Source organism: Hylobates moloch, unplaced genomic scaffold (genome assembly GCF_009828535.3).
Source record: "Hylobates moloch isolate HMO894 unplaced genomic scaffold, HMol_V3 SCAFFOLD_9, whole genome shotgun sequence".
Classification (NCBI taxonomy): Eukaryota; Metazoa; Chordata; class Mammalia; order Primates; family Hylobatidae; genus Hylobates; species Hylobates moloch.
The window spans coordinates 79,237,203-79,251,020 of NW_026652284.1; the positions used below are offsets into that span (position 1 = coordinate 79,237,203).

The 13,818-nt window shown below is 52.3% G+C and overlaps 1 protein-coding gene and 1 pseudogene across 3 annotated transcripts; one reads left to right on the forward strand and one right to left on the reverse strand.

The window, feature by feature from the left end:
• The window catches only part of LOC116813841 (RNA-binding protein 4B-like), a 35,426-nt pseudogene extending 34,607 nt beyond the window's left edge, over nt 1-819 (reverse strand).
• Nucleotides 820-5,236: 4,417 nt separating this feature from the next.
• OSR2 (odd-skipped related transciption factor 2) lies at nt 5,237-12,891 on the forward strand. Of its 3 annotated transcripts, none has more exons than XM_058444144.1 (4): nt 5,237-5,618; nt 9,625-10,393; nt 11,452-11,551; nt 12,316-12,891. In XM_058444144.1, exons 2-4 carry the CDS (start codon nt 9,738-9,740, stop codon nt 12,496-12,498), a joined length of 939 nt encoding a protein of 312 aa, XP_058300127.1. In that variant the 5' UTR covers nt 5,237-5,618; nt 9,625-9,737; the 3' UTR covers nt 12,499-12,891. The 3 variants fall into 3 exon arrangements, with proteins under 3 accessions (XP_058300127.1, XP_058300128.1, XP_058300126.1); XM_058444145.1 differs by having other exon boundaries at nt 12,398-12,891; XM_058444143.1 differs by lacking the exon at nt 5,237-5,618 and adding an exon at nt 9,369-9,470.
• The last annotated feature ends 927 nt before the right edge of the window (nt 12,892-13,818 follow it).

A 13,818-nucleotide genomic window follows, 5' to 3' on the forward strand; every position in this document is an offset into this window, starting at 1 on the left:
TGAAGGAAGAAGGAAGAGGTAGGGACGGAGCAGGAGAGAGAGCACGCGCGGGAAAGATAAATCGCGCCCACTCGCGATGGACCCCAATGTCAATCTGATCTAGGTTAGTGGTTCTCAAACTTAACCACGCATCAGAATCACCTGGAGGGCTTGCTCAAACACAGATTGCCAGGCCCCACTCCCAGTTTCTGACTTAGTAGGTGAGGCCAGAGAGTTTGCATTTCTAACAAGTTCCAGATGATGCGAATGCTGTTGGACCACACTTTAAGAACCGCTGCTCTAGAGCGTAACTCGGACCTATCCCAGCGTCCCAGGGAAGCGAAATCTGCAGTGGGAAATGGAATGTCCAAGGCAATCTTCAGCCGGCCTTTTAAAAACAAGTCCGGAGACGGGAGGGTAGCGCTGCTCAGCTCCAGCCAACTCACTGCCGCGTAGGAACGGAGGTCATCGGAAATCAAGATTTCCGTTTGAATTTTCCCAATGTTTAAGCGTTGGCAAGTGCGTTGAAAAACACACACAACATGAAAGCCTAACGAAAATATAGGTTTGCAGACCGTGCCCTAGTCTTTTCCGAGGATGTTCTTTTCTGTCATCCATCGTCCACCCAGGTTGAGCACGACAGCCGGGCCAGTCCCGCCCTGGGCGGTTGGGGCCTTCCCAGAGGGGCCCCGTGCGGAGAACCCCCCTCTCCCCGGATGTGTCTGGGGCCTGTCCTTCACTGCGATGTAGTCAGTAAACCTGGTCTTCCTTGTCACGGACACTGACGCGCTTGGTTCGAAAAGCACCATGAATTCGAAGCAGCCTTGGACGCCGGATCATGGGCGTTGGCCTGGCTCTCTCCGACGAGGCAAACTGCAGGAGATCCCCTTCCCTGGAGTCACCGGAAGACGAAAGCACGCTCTGTGCCCGCGCGCCCTGGGAGCCCGCTCCTACCCCCTTGGCGTGCGGCGCGGGCCTGGAGACCGCGGAACCCGAGCCGTATCCAGCTTGTGTAGGAGCCGGTCCGCTCCTCCGCCCGCTCCTGCCCCGGGACCATCCTCACGCTCCAGGGTCGCGGAGGCATCTTGCGACTAGCGAGGGGCTGACGGTGGCCTGGGTGGCCTTGCCCTGGCTCTGGGCTCCGCCGCTGCGGCAGCCGAGGGCCTCACCTGGGAAATCCAAACCCGGGCTGGACCTGGGCTCAAGGAAGTTTCTGTCCCCAGGCTAGACCACCCCGGCGACGGCCACGCAACTTGTCCTGCGACCCCGTGCTCGGCCTTCCTACTGAGCTCCCCTTCCCTGTGACTCAGTGCCTCGCAGGCTGGTGGCCGGAAGGGTGCCTGAGGCGGGCTGGCCCGGCCCGATTCCGGGTGGCGGGGTTCCTGGAGTGAGGAGCGACCCTCAGCTCCCGCAGACGCGGGAAGGCCCCCGCGCCATCCGTGGGAGTGGGGCAGCCTGTCTGCACGCGGTCCCCTGGGAAACCCCGCTGCATCTCCCTCCCGGACAAGGTCCCCGGCCTTGGAATCTGCGCCGCCCCGCACGGGACCGCCTGCGAACTCCCTGCGCTGGGGTCAGAACTGGTGTCTTTCTCCTCCTCTGGGGAAGTCAAGGCAGCCCAGAGTGGCGTCGTGGGTCCGAAAAATCCGTCTCAGAAACCCACCAGGAGAAAAGGCTCTGGGGTGGGGGGCACCATGTGGGGCTCCCACAAAGGACCCGACGGTGGGTGTGGAGAAGCTTATTGGCCCTGATAATAGGCCCAGGCCCTCTCCACAGGACCCCTACCGCACACGCGACTCTTTCTCTGCAGCAAAGGGGCTCGGGCCCAGGTACAGGGAGCCGCTGGGCCGGCGGGGCAGCTGGTGGCCAAGCCCTCAAGCCGCGGAGCCTGCCGCCAGTGTGGCCGCCCCCTCAGCCCGCGCCACGCAGAGCGCGGCCGGTGCCTCCAGGGGGCGCTGCGGCCCTTCCCGCCGGCTGCGGACTGCAGCCCGCGGCTGCGCTTTGCCAACTCAGCCCTGCTGAGAGCGCGGGCGCTGACTCGCTGTTTTAAAAGATAAAATTCTTAGCCTTTTGCCCTTTCTCCGCACCCTCGACTCGGCCTAGTACACGCAATCCTCCTCTGGGTTCCCCAGGCGTCCTTGCTACTCCAGGGCCAGGGTGCACACACCCTGAGCAGAGCCAAGCTCCCTACTCCTCCAGGCTCTGGCGAAAAACGGCTAACAGTGCGGGAAGTTCAAATGCAAAAGGTCCCCGCCCCGCAGAGGCAGTGGAAGGCTGAGGAGAAGGGAGGCGAGTCCCCGGAGGCAGTGGCTGGGATCCCTGGAAAAAGATAAGGTTTCCATATTGTATTCTTTAAAGATTAAAAGTTTCTAGGATCCGAGTCCGAGTGGGAGAGGCGCGCGGTCCGAGTGGGAGAGGCTGAGAGTCAACTCCAGGGAAGTCTGTGTCTGACACCTGCTCGCTGCTTAGCTGGCAGAGCCTCCTGGGTGGGCCGGGGGGCAGGGGCCTGCGCTGCGCGCCCCCTCCTCCACCTCCTCCTCCGCGTTTCCTCTCCCTGGCCTTCATCCCGGCCTCCCGGGGCGTAAACTTGCAGCGGTTGGGGTTCAGGCAGCCGCTGCTCGCGCGCCCCTCGTCAGTTAGCCATTTCCCTGAGAGCGTCCTTGGTGTCGAAAGCTCAGAGCCGCGAGGACAGCAGATGACCAGGTCAGCGGAAATTTCAGAGCGAGCCAGCAGCTCAGGTCCCCGGGGCCGCGGCGGGAATGGAACGGCTCCGCGGAGACAGCCCCCGGGGCACAGCCGGGCCACTGCAGACTCCGGGACTTCCCTCTCCGCACACCCGAAACCCACAACTCGCCCGTGGGCCGCGTGGCCTTTCTGCGCCGAGGGCTGCTGGGGGCGGGCGGGGAGCCTGGCCGGTGACCTGCTCTTGGGTGGGCCCCGCAATGCCTGCGCCCTAGACGCCGGCCGGGACTAGGGGCTGGCTGGGTCTGAGCCTGGAGAAACACAAGGGTCAGCCCCCGGTGGGCGCAGAGGTGGCCCAGGAGGGCCCGCGGACGGTGCTGCGCTGCGCTCAGCCTCCTGGCCGCTCCCCGCGTCCGGCGCGCACCTGCCCATCGAGGCGGCAGGGCCAGCAGGAGGCCTAGGCGAGGCCGGGTCGCGCGGCATCCCCCAAAGCTGGAGCTCGCCGACTCTTCCCTACCTTTTCAAGCGACCGTAGTCGTGCCCAGAACGCCGGCGTGGCCCACACTCCATTTTGGAACTTCGCAGGCTGGCGTGGACGAAGTAAACACATTTATGGGAAAACCCCGGGGTTAGGAGGTTTGCGGAAAGAGGGAGCAGCTCGTGGGTGGTTGGAAATTCTGCCTACCCCTCGGGAAAACCAAACGGTTCTGCACCCAACGTACACATACTTAAGGGCGGGAAAGGTGTGAAGCCCGCTGCTGGGGAGTTGCCTCCCCTTTGATGAAAAGGAAGTGTGAAGCGTAGGAACGCTCTTCAGGTCACCACCCCGTGAGTGGGAGACTTGGGGAGTCTGAAAGAAGAGAAAGCTCCCTCCAAATCTCCCAAATTGGGAAAAGCTGCAGTAGGAATGAGGCAGTTGGAGAGAGAGGACCGCAGGCATCCCGCAGCTGAGGCTCAGGACTGATCTCTAAAATGAAAGCATCCCTATGGGACCCACCAGGGAAAACGTTAAAAAAAAAAAAAAAAAAATCTGAATGCTTAGGCATTCTGCTGCTTCCATTCTGAGTGTCAAATCTACTTTGAAGCAGTTAAATACAGCAGGATATTAAACACTCGAATCTCCGTTTCAAGCTCACTTTTTAATCTTTGCGAACTTAAAATTGGAAAGACAGAAAAAAAATCTGCGACCCCTGTTATGTTTTACCAAAGGAACGAAAAATTCTCTCCACCTCGGCATAAATAAAATAGAATTTTATCTTAATAAAATAATATCTGGGAGCTTCTGCCTGACTCCCCAATTACTGCTTAACCTTTTGACAGTTTTTAGCCTCTGCTTATATTTGTCTACTTCCCCGCACGATTATTTTTTGAATTGTCCTTTGGGGAGTCTCATCCAAAACCATCTTTCGACGGAACACCTTTGAATTGTACAGCCTCTTGGTTGAAGATCTACGTCCTCAAAGTGCGGGCTTGCCGTGGGGTAACGCAGATCCCCTCTGGCAACTCGTCTGGGACGAAGGGCGTTTTTGCTTAGTGTTGATCACGCAAATCACATCTGAAAAGAAGTTGCTTAAAATGGGTGTGTATCATTCCCTTCCTGTCACTCGGTCACCCCTATTCCAGAGAGGTTGAAGTGCTTTTTGCAGTTACACTCACACAAGACCAAACTTTTAGAAGGACCTGAAAAATGTATCACTGCACTTTGAATTCTGTTAACTTTCCTGGAGACTGAACAATGAACTCAATTTTTGCTGGGAATGAAGATGTAAATGTTTTGAAAAACTAGAATCGCATTTTCCTAAATTTTACAAATGATTGTTCTTCACCAATTCCAGATGGATTCTTTATTGTTTGCCAATGGGTTGCAGATGCCCACTCTTTTAACCAAGTTGGTTTACTGCGTATGAAATGAACATTTGCCGATTAAAGCTTAAATATTGGAAGAAATTTCTCCTGGGGCATTCCGCGCGTCTTTGCAATAATTACTAAATTAGTCAATTGCCACCTCTGTAAACAAACTTCGTTTAGAAAACAGGCGAAAGCAGACTACACATGTAGTCATAATTGACCAAAAGTATGTACAAAGCTGTTTAAAATTGGGGAAAGAGTGATTTATGCTGGAGAATGCAGTCTAGAACTGAATTATTTTACTCTACGGTGAAGGTAGTTGTATTGAACGTGTTAAGATGTGCAAATTAAGCCGGCGAGCGCACCAAATAAAACTATTAAATGCCCTTTGGGATTCTCTGTGGAGTCTTTGAGAGGCAGAGAAGCAGTTGTTGAGTTTCTATTGGTATAAGGAAAACTGGCAACGAGAAGAAAGGGGGTGGGCATTGTGTTTGTGTGTGAGTTTTGAACTGAGTCACCTACGGCTGCGTCTCTATAACAGGGAAACCTCGAGCAAACCTGTGCCTTTAAGACTCAGTTGCTATCCAAACACAAGTAAACAGAGTGGACCATTAGCAGACGCCGGGCGCGGAGGCGGAGCCAGGGCGCTGAGGGCCCCGCGCGGCGGCGGGACGCCCGCCCGAAGGGGAGGCGGGGCCGCTACTAAAGCCCACGACTCCCGGCCTGGGGCAGCCTGGGGAGGGACGCGGGCGGGGACGGAGCTCGGCGTGCTTGCTGCTGGAGGGTGATGGCCCTGCAAGGCTGTGGGCTCCGACCTCACCCGGAGTCGGCAGCGAGAGGTTCGCAGAAGACCGAAGTTCTGGGCGAGCGCTGAACGCCGGCCCCAAGCACGCCGGGTCTTTACACAGTCCGCGTCCACAGACTCTGACGAAGACGTGGATCTGCTCTCGCTTTAGCTGCTCGCGGTCCTCCAAATCATGTCCACGACTCCTGCGACCCCGCGCGGAAAAAAAAGTTTGCCAGGCGTGGACTCCATGACCTTTCCAAGCTGTGCGCCTCGCTGCCTGGACCGGGTCTGAGCGCGGCTGCCCAGGCTGACCTTTCTGCGGGAGGTGAGTGTTCGCTCTGGGAAGGGGCTGTAGCTGCCCTTTGGAAGGAAGGGTTTGGGGGTGCAAGAGGCGTTCAGATTCTCGGTCTGGTGTGCCCCAAGTTCAGATGTGAAAATAGATCATGGGGATGCAATCCCAGGGCACTGTATTTCTCACTTCCTTGGGTCCCTGGCACACGACTCCCAGCTAACACCCAGCCACACACATTTCTACATACTGTTTCTTAGTTTTGTTTGGGGATATTTAATCTAAGCGGTCAGCAAGACTTCTTATAAAAGCTGGTCTACGTACACTGAGATCAAACCCCACAATCCCATGGTGTTTCTGCCCCTGCCCTAGCAAGCCTGGGTCGACTTTTCCCGGGGCAGCCGCGGCAGCGCAGCGTGGACGGGCCCGGACAGCCGGTGCCTGCCCAGCCAGCGACGCTGAAGGCACATTTCAAGAGGGAAATAGTTCAGTCCTCGGTAATTTGTCAACCTTGTGCTGGCTTTAAAATTTTCCTCCCTCCTTCTAGTCCTGACTGAGGCGGGGGCCAAAAGCAAACTCCCCGGGGGCTTAAACGCTCGGATTCCTGAGAAATGGCAAGTGAGAAAGGAGTTGCAATTGTACGAAGAAGGAGCGAGAAAAAGGTGTTTGTGGAGGGAGCCCCGGATCTGTCTTCCTACCTGTTAGCCCAGAACAAAAGGGGGCTGGCGTTTCCCGAAGCGAAAGGGCGCAGACAGCCACTTTCTCTGCTAAACAAACTGCAGTCCTGGGCAGAACAAGAAAATTACTCACGCAGGGGGAGCAAGGGGAGCACAGAGAAACAGAACCTAGATTATGCGGAAGGCATCTTAATTTAATTAACTCCTTGGGAAGGCAGAGGCGCTCTGAAGGGGCAGGAACTTCGCAGCCGTTTCTCTATTCACCTGATACAGTCTGGCCCTAACAATCTGTCCTTTAACAATTTTTTTTCTTTTTAATGATCTTCTTTGATCTACTTAGTCTATAGCTCTCTAATTTATATAAAATTCTTCTGTGGTTTGGGCTGAAATTCAGTGAGCCTATCTATCCAACCATCAGTCATTTATCTCATATACAAGTGCACAGGTTTTAGCAGATGAACCCTGACTGTATATTATTTTCAGATAATTCAATGTAATATTACCATTACTACCAAAGAGTGAAACTCCTTATCAAGTTACTTCTTAACTTTTTTCTCCAATGTTTTGAAAGCTTCACTGAACTAAGTGTGTACACATCTCCCTTAGTGACAGCCAGTCAACTAAATTTTACAAAATTTCTCCACATGCCTGGAAATTCCTGTGAAGAAGACTGATGAAAGAAAAGTAGCCTCAGCTCCACCAACATATTTATGACTTTTCATTGGTTTAAGTTTCTTTCCTTGCAAAATTAAAAGTAACCAGTGGTCTGAAACGGGACGGTGGAGAAATGACAGCAGATGATGATCGCTGTTATTTCCTGAAAGGGAGTGTGGGAACTACAAGGCTCAGCTCTAGACAAAACGAAAGTACTTTAGGATCTCTGCATTCACTTAAAATACTTCTTTTGACATACATTTCCAGCAACTCAATGGGAGTGTGAAAATTTAACCATCCTAATTATTTGTGGCAAGAGCCATTGGTGGATATTTAAGGTTGTTCTGTTTGTAAAAGGGTTTCAAAAGGACCAATGGTTTGCTCTTCCGCTATGAAGAAACTATCTGCCCTACAAATTAAAACAAACAGTTACTATGAAATAGCACTTTTTTTTTTGTGCTAACATGAACCTGAATTATACTAGTCGTTAATTTCTGTGTTATAAACCATTCAGAGAAAAGGGAAAAAAGATGGCACTCAACTTTGTGGCAGTGTAACCTTTATGGCAGAGTTCGCTGTGCCTTTGGCATAGAAATCACAAGTCACAACAGTACTTTAGCTGACACCACTACCCCCCACGCCCGCTCCCCCCTCCCTGACACATACACTCTGTGGTGGGAGTTGTGCTTTGCCTCCTGTACTTATTTCTAAGAAATCTAGCCTGGGAATACACCCAAATAATAATTTCGGTTTCCTCTCTATGGGAAAGAGGTTGCTTTTCAACACGAAGGGAAAAATAATATTTTGAATCTCTGGAAAATCCTCATTACGCAAAGAGAAGGAAATAAAGGTATAATTTATTATTTTTAATTGAAAGGGAAAAATCAGATAGATTACCAGGAATGTTAGTGGAATCCTTTTTTCCTGCCTCCCTAAGAGACTTGCCACCGAGCAAAAATGAATCGTGATTTGTGGTGGGAAAGTTGATTACTAATGGGGGTTTGCAGTTGCGGTTGAATGGTCTGACTGAGACCCTCTGACTGTTACCCACCTCTCGTTAACTCCTAGCCTGAACTCCCAGACCGCATACCACCAAGCAGAAGCGATTCGTTAATAAATCTCTGTCCCGAGCCCTTACAAACAGAGGAAGGTGTGGGCCCTGCAGAGGCAGCCAGATCCTGCCTTGCCAGAGCGCTCTGTCATTAGCGTAGCCCCCTAAGTCTGCTCACAGATGGAACCACAGGCAATACTTCATAACGCGCTGGAGAGGACAACTCAGGCGCAGGAAGGAGTTGGGTGGGAAGGGAAGGCTGGAGTCTCTCCTGCCTTCCCTCTGGGTTCAAATGCCAGGCTTGGCGGTTGGTGGCGCAGACTGGGAAACGTGCTTAGCTCTGACTCCTACACCTGGGGGTCTGCCCTCAGAGGGAAGGCCCTGGTCCCCCGAACTGGCAGAACTCCTTTCTAAAAAGGGGCTGGTAGTGGGAGAAGGTGGGCCCACCCTGAATGTAGGTGAGGTAATCCCGAGAACCTGCGTCTGAAATCAGACTTGTGTTGCCATTGGGAGCACGGAGAGAGGGGAAGCGCCCTGCTTAGGCCCAGGCCGGGCGTCCTGGTGGCGGGACCGCAGCCGCACTCACCTCCAGGCCAACGGACAAGGTTCCTGCAAGCCAACAGGGCCACCCTGTGCTTGGCCTACTGCAGCTCCCCTGCAGCTCCTTTCCTCTCCCTCCCCGGAGCACTCTCCTCTCTCCTCTCCCCTCTCTTCTCTCTCCTCTCTAGTCTCCTGGGGCATCCCGGGTGGAGGGATGTAGGGGTCGCTCCTCGGTGCCAGGCCGGGAAGCAGCTCAGGCCTCCCAAGAGCTTGGCGCTCAGTCTGGGAAAAGGGGTTCCTCCGGCCTCAGGGACGTTCTCCGCCCCCACCCCACCCCCTGGGAGCCTGAACCATCTGGAAGGGATCTTGGTCGGGGGCTGGGAGGAGAGGCCCTGGATAGGAGGAGGGGGCGATTCTAGGCCGAATCCAGCCCCCGAGGTGTCACTTTTCTTTCCTGCGGCCCGTCACCGCTGATAAATGGGGCTGAGGGCAGAGGAAGGAAAAAGAAAACCTCCGAGGTCAGTGCTGCGAGGTGAGCCCCTCCCAGGGCCCTCTGGCCCAGGAGGATGAAGCGCGCCGGCTTCGCTCTGGCACGCCGGCTTGCAGTCCGGGTAAGCGCGGGAAAGGCGGCCTCAGGGCGCGGCGGCAGCGCAGCGCATGGGATCTCAGGACCCATCCGTTAACCCACCGTTCCTGGGAGCTCCGAGGCGCAGCGGCGACAGAGGCTCGCCCCGGCCTGCCAGCATTGGCGTTGCGGTTGACTGAGCTTCGCCTGACAGGCTTGGGGAGGGTGGGCTGGGCTAGGTGCTGCCCCGCTGTCCGCCTTTCGTTTTCCCGCGACCGAGGGGTCTTCTGCTCCGTATCTGCCTAGAGTCTGAATCCGACCTTCCTTCCTTTGGGCGCCCGCTCGCCAGCGGAGCACTTCTTGTTCTGGCCCAGGGCTGATCTGCACGCGGACTTGAACAGGTGCCACGCGGCCCCTCACGGCTTCTTTCGGGGAGTCTTGGAGTCGGGTGGGGAGGGAGACTTAGGTGTGGTAACCTGCGCGGGTGCCAAAGGGCAGAAGGAGCAGCCTTGGATTATAGTCACGGTCTCTCCCTTTCTTCGCTGCCATTTTTAGGGCTTTCTCTACGTGCTGTTGTCTCACTGGATTTTTGCCGGAGCCCCACGACCTCCCGCCTCTGATTCCTGGAAGAAAAGGGTGGTCCCCTCAGCCCCCCAGCATCCCGGAAAATGGGGAGCAAGGCTCTGCCAGCACCCATCCCGCTCCATCCGTCGCTGCAGCTCACCAATTACTCCTTCCTGCAGGCCGTGAACACCTTCCCGGCCACGGTGGACCACCTGCAGGGCCTGTACGGTCTCAGCGCAGTACAGACCATGCACATGAACCACTGGACGCTGGGGTATCCCAATGTGCACGAGATCACCCGCTCCACCATCACGGAGATGGCGGCGGCGCAGGGCCTCGTGGACGCGCGCTTCCCCTTCCCGGCCCTGCCTTTTACCACCCACCTATTCCACCCCAAGCAGGGGGCCATTGCCCACGTCCTCCCAGCCCTGCACAAGGACCGGCCCCGTTTTGACTTTGCCAATTTGGCGGTGGCTGCCACGCAAGAGGATCCGCCTAAGATGGGAGACCTGACCAAACTGAGCCCAGGGCTGGGTAGCCCCATCTCGGGCCTCAGTAAATTGACTCCGGACAGAAAGCCCTCTCGAGGAAGGTTGCCGTCCAAAACGAAAAAAGAGTTTATTTGCAAGTTTTGCGGCAGACACTTTACCAAATCCTACAATTTGCTCATCCATGAGAGGACCCACACGGACGAGAGGCCGTACACGTGTGACATCTGCCACAAGGCCTTCCGGAGGCAAGATCACCTGCGGGATCACAGGTGAGGCGGGCAAAGAGGATAGCTGGGAGAGGGAAAGCGAATTTGTCCTGGACACACCGAGTCCTGATAGACATTCCAAGTGTCATTATAATGCCCTGTGATCTAAAATACACCCTCAGTCACGCTCCCCAGCCCGATTCAGCTAATTCCCAACATCTACCCTTTCTTTCCCCCAGCGGCTCTTGCTATGTTCTTGTTTGGAATGAGGGAGGGCCTTTCCTCAGTCTTGGACAGGAACAATCCGTTGGCCTTAGTCCTGGGATGGTTATCCTATCTCCTCCTAGTGCTGTGGGGAGTGGTGCAGGAAGAACCCAGGGACCCTAGGGTGCCGGTCCTGGCTGCAGTCGGGCTACTTCTGTTGGGTTTCGTCCCTCCCCTCACCCCCCACCCTCCACCCAGGTGCGCCCCAGAGCCTGCCATGGGGACCTTTCTTTTAAGCTGTATTTGTCGGTTGAGAAGGGGAGGAGGTCTTGAGGTCACCGAATTTACAAACAGCTCCCACCTCCCTTCCGCGATCTTAAACTCTGCATTAATACAAGGCAATTGAGGACATGCAATAATGTAAGTGTTATCATTGGGTAAAAACTTCTCAGGAGTTGGGGAGACCTTTTTAGGGGTATCTTTTCTGGACTCTACCTGCTGTTCCCCAGAGATGAGACTTCTGTACCCAACCGACTTCTGTAACACCTCCGAGGCTGTTAAGGGATTCACTAAAATTAGCACCTCTAAACGGCCTTGCCTTACATCCTGATTTGGCCAATTTAAATCCCAGAGAAAACCATGGAGGCCAAGAAAGGCCCGTTCAGCGGGGTTTCGAGCTCCAGAATACACCAGAGAGGGCGATCAAGTGTAGATAAAGCCTGCGGGCTGGTGAATATTTTGAAGAGAATCAGTTGAGATTAACCATAAACAGAATTACACAGGAAAAAAAAATCTAAAAACGTAAATGAAAATCTTGTTTCTTTTGTTCTTCCACGACTTCCTTTTAAGTAATTGCTAAAAGTAACTCTTCACCATGGAGCAAAGTTATTTCAATGAAACCTTATATTGATTTTCAGATATATCCATTCCAAAGAAAAACCCTTCAAATGTCAGGAGTGTGGGAAAGGATTTTGTCAGTCTAGAACTCTGGCAGTTCACAAAACTTTACACATGCAGGTAAGTTTGTTTTCTTGTTTAAAAACAGTGGCTGGTTCGTGTTATCATTACTGCTTTGAAAAAGGTGTTCAATGGCAGACTCTTTCTCTTAAAAGGCTCTATTTAGATTAGTTCTCTAGGTGGGGAAAAGCAACACTTGATTTCTTTAATACGTAAAATTAATCTTATTTAACATAAAGCATTTTTATATTTTTCTCAAAAAACAGGCCACTTTGATTATCATAAATCCTAATTTTAGAATTTTTTTCATCCAATCTGTCCTGCATTTAAAGCTTTCGTGTTTAGGAGGAAATAAAGGTAATTTTGATAATGGAGGCATAGTGAAATCCCATACGTTCTCTTTCCCAGGGGCCTCATAATTTGTAGCTTTCAGGACATTGAGGAATAGTTTAGTTTTCCAGCAAAGAGGAGCCTTATTACCCAGGAGAATGTTGTTCCTTAAGAGAGGATTAGAGTTTTTCCTTCCCCCTTTTCCTGCCTATGACATGGTGATGAAATGTGAAGAGCTGGAAATCACAAAGCCCACCGAGGTGGCCGCGGGTCTGCCTCCGAAGTTATCAGTGTAATCGGGCCTCTGTGTATGCCTGCACGTGTATTTTCATGATTGGAGGATTAGGAGCACAGATTTGTTCCTGCAAGTCTCCTCTTTTGTTGTCATGCGAGTGTTATGTTAACGCTTGTGATAACGATAAGACAGAAACTATTGAAAAGGGTGCAGTGGTGGTGTGAAGGATTAATCCTTTGCTTGCTTCACATCTGAACAGGAATCTCCACACAAATGTCCCACATGTGGAAGAACCTTTAATCAGAGAAGTAATCTGAAAACTCACCTTCTCACCCATACAGACATCAAGCCCTACAGCTGCGAGCAGTGCGGCAAAGTGTTCAGGCGAAACTGTGATCTGCGGCGGCACAGCCTGACTCACACCCCGCGGCAGGACTTCTAGAGAAGCCCAGGATCTGTCCCCTGCCGCCGCTGCTTCCCTCCCCAGACACCTCTCCACGTCTCCTACCCGGGGGGTCGCATCCCTAGCCCTTCACTGACCCCAGCTCTTCCCTTGCTGCAGCCGCACTGCAGCTCCAGGGAGTTAACTCTTCTTCTGGGGGACTGAGAACTGTAGAAAGCCACACACTACATCCCTTCACAAAGAGTATATGCTAGTTTCTTGTAGATATTCACAGCTCATTTTAGAGCTCTGTACATAATGTTGTGGGTCTTTGTTTTGTTGTTTTGTTTGTTTTTGGATCTTGTTGGATGCACCTAGATATGGAAAATGGAAGCCAAATTTTATCTTTAAAGACTGTATTTTCAAAATAAAACTTTTTCTTGTTTGTTTCAACACTCCTGCAAAGGTGTCTTGCTATTTAAATGCTGTTTTTCCTCTAGATTCTGGAAGAGTGGGCTGCCTCTATAAAATTCAATACTGAAGGGCATTCTTTATCCCTAGGTTTAAAAAATAAGATTTCTCAGAATCTCATTCTGCAACTTCAGCCCTTCCCTTTCTATATGGTGGCTTTTTGGAATTAGACAGCTGGGCTGCTGCTTTGTTTTTCAAAGATATTAAAACATTGATGCCCCTGAGGTTTTATCCCCTTTTGTTTATTTCAATGACTTGTGTATTATTCCTTCAGATAAATGCAATATCTTAATACAACATGCAACTTCCATGGCTGTCCCACTTGAAAGCACCGGATGGGAAGAAGCAGGAAGCATAGAAGAGGTGGGAGCTTCTTGCCACTTCATTTTTGAAAAGTCCTTGGCCTATTGTCACAATTTATGATGGGCAACTTCTCTTACCATTAGACTTTGAACACTATGATTTATCACTGTAGACAGAGACTTTATCCTGTCTTCAGGAGAGAAGTCTAAAATCCTACAGAAGAGTACAGGAAGATACAACCTTCAAGAAGACGGGAGAGAAGAGGAGAAAGGAGAAACCACTTAGCTATGTTCACAAAATATTTTTTTCCAAGGATGGGGATCCTTTCTTCTAGAAGGTTAGGATTTCTCTGCAAACTGAGTTAGGTTACCAGTGAGGTTTCCACCACTGGTTGGTCTTTGTCCCTGGGAAAATGCCAGAAGTGCAGGTTACTCCATGTATAGAGCTCATGGCAAACATGTAATCACCTTCTGAGACATTTCAACCTTTCCTAAATGGTTCCTGGGGAACATGACTCTAGTATAGTGACAACCCTGAAGTATAGTGTAGGATTTGAGTGGAGGGCTTTGGAAGGAGATAAAGCGTAGTACTATGCAGAGACTGGAA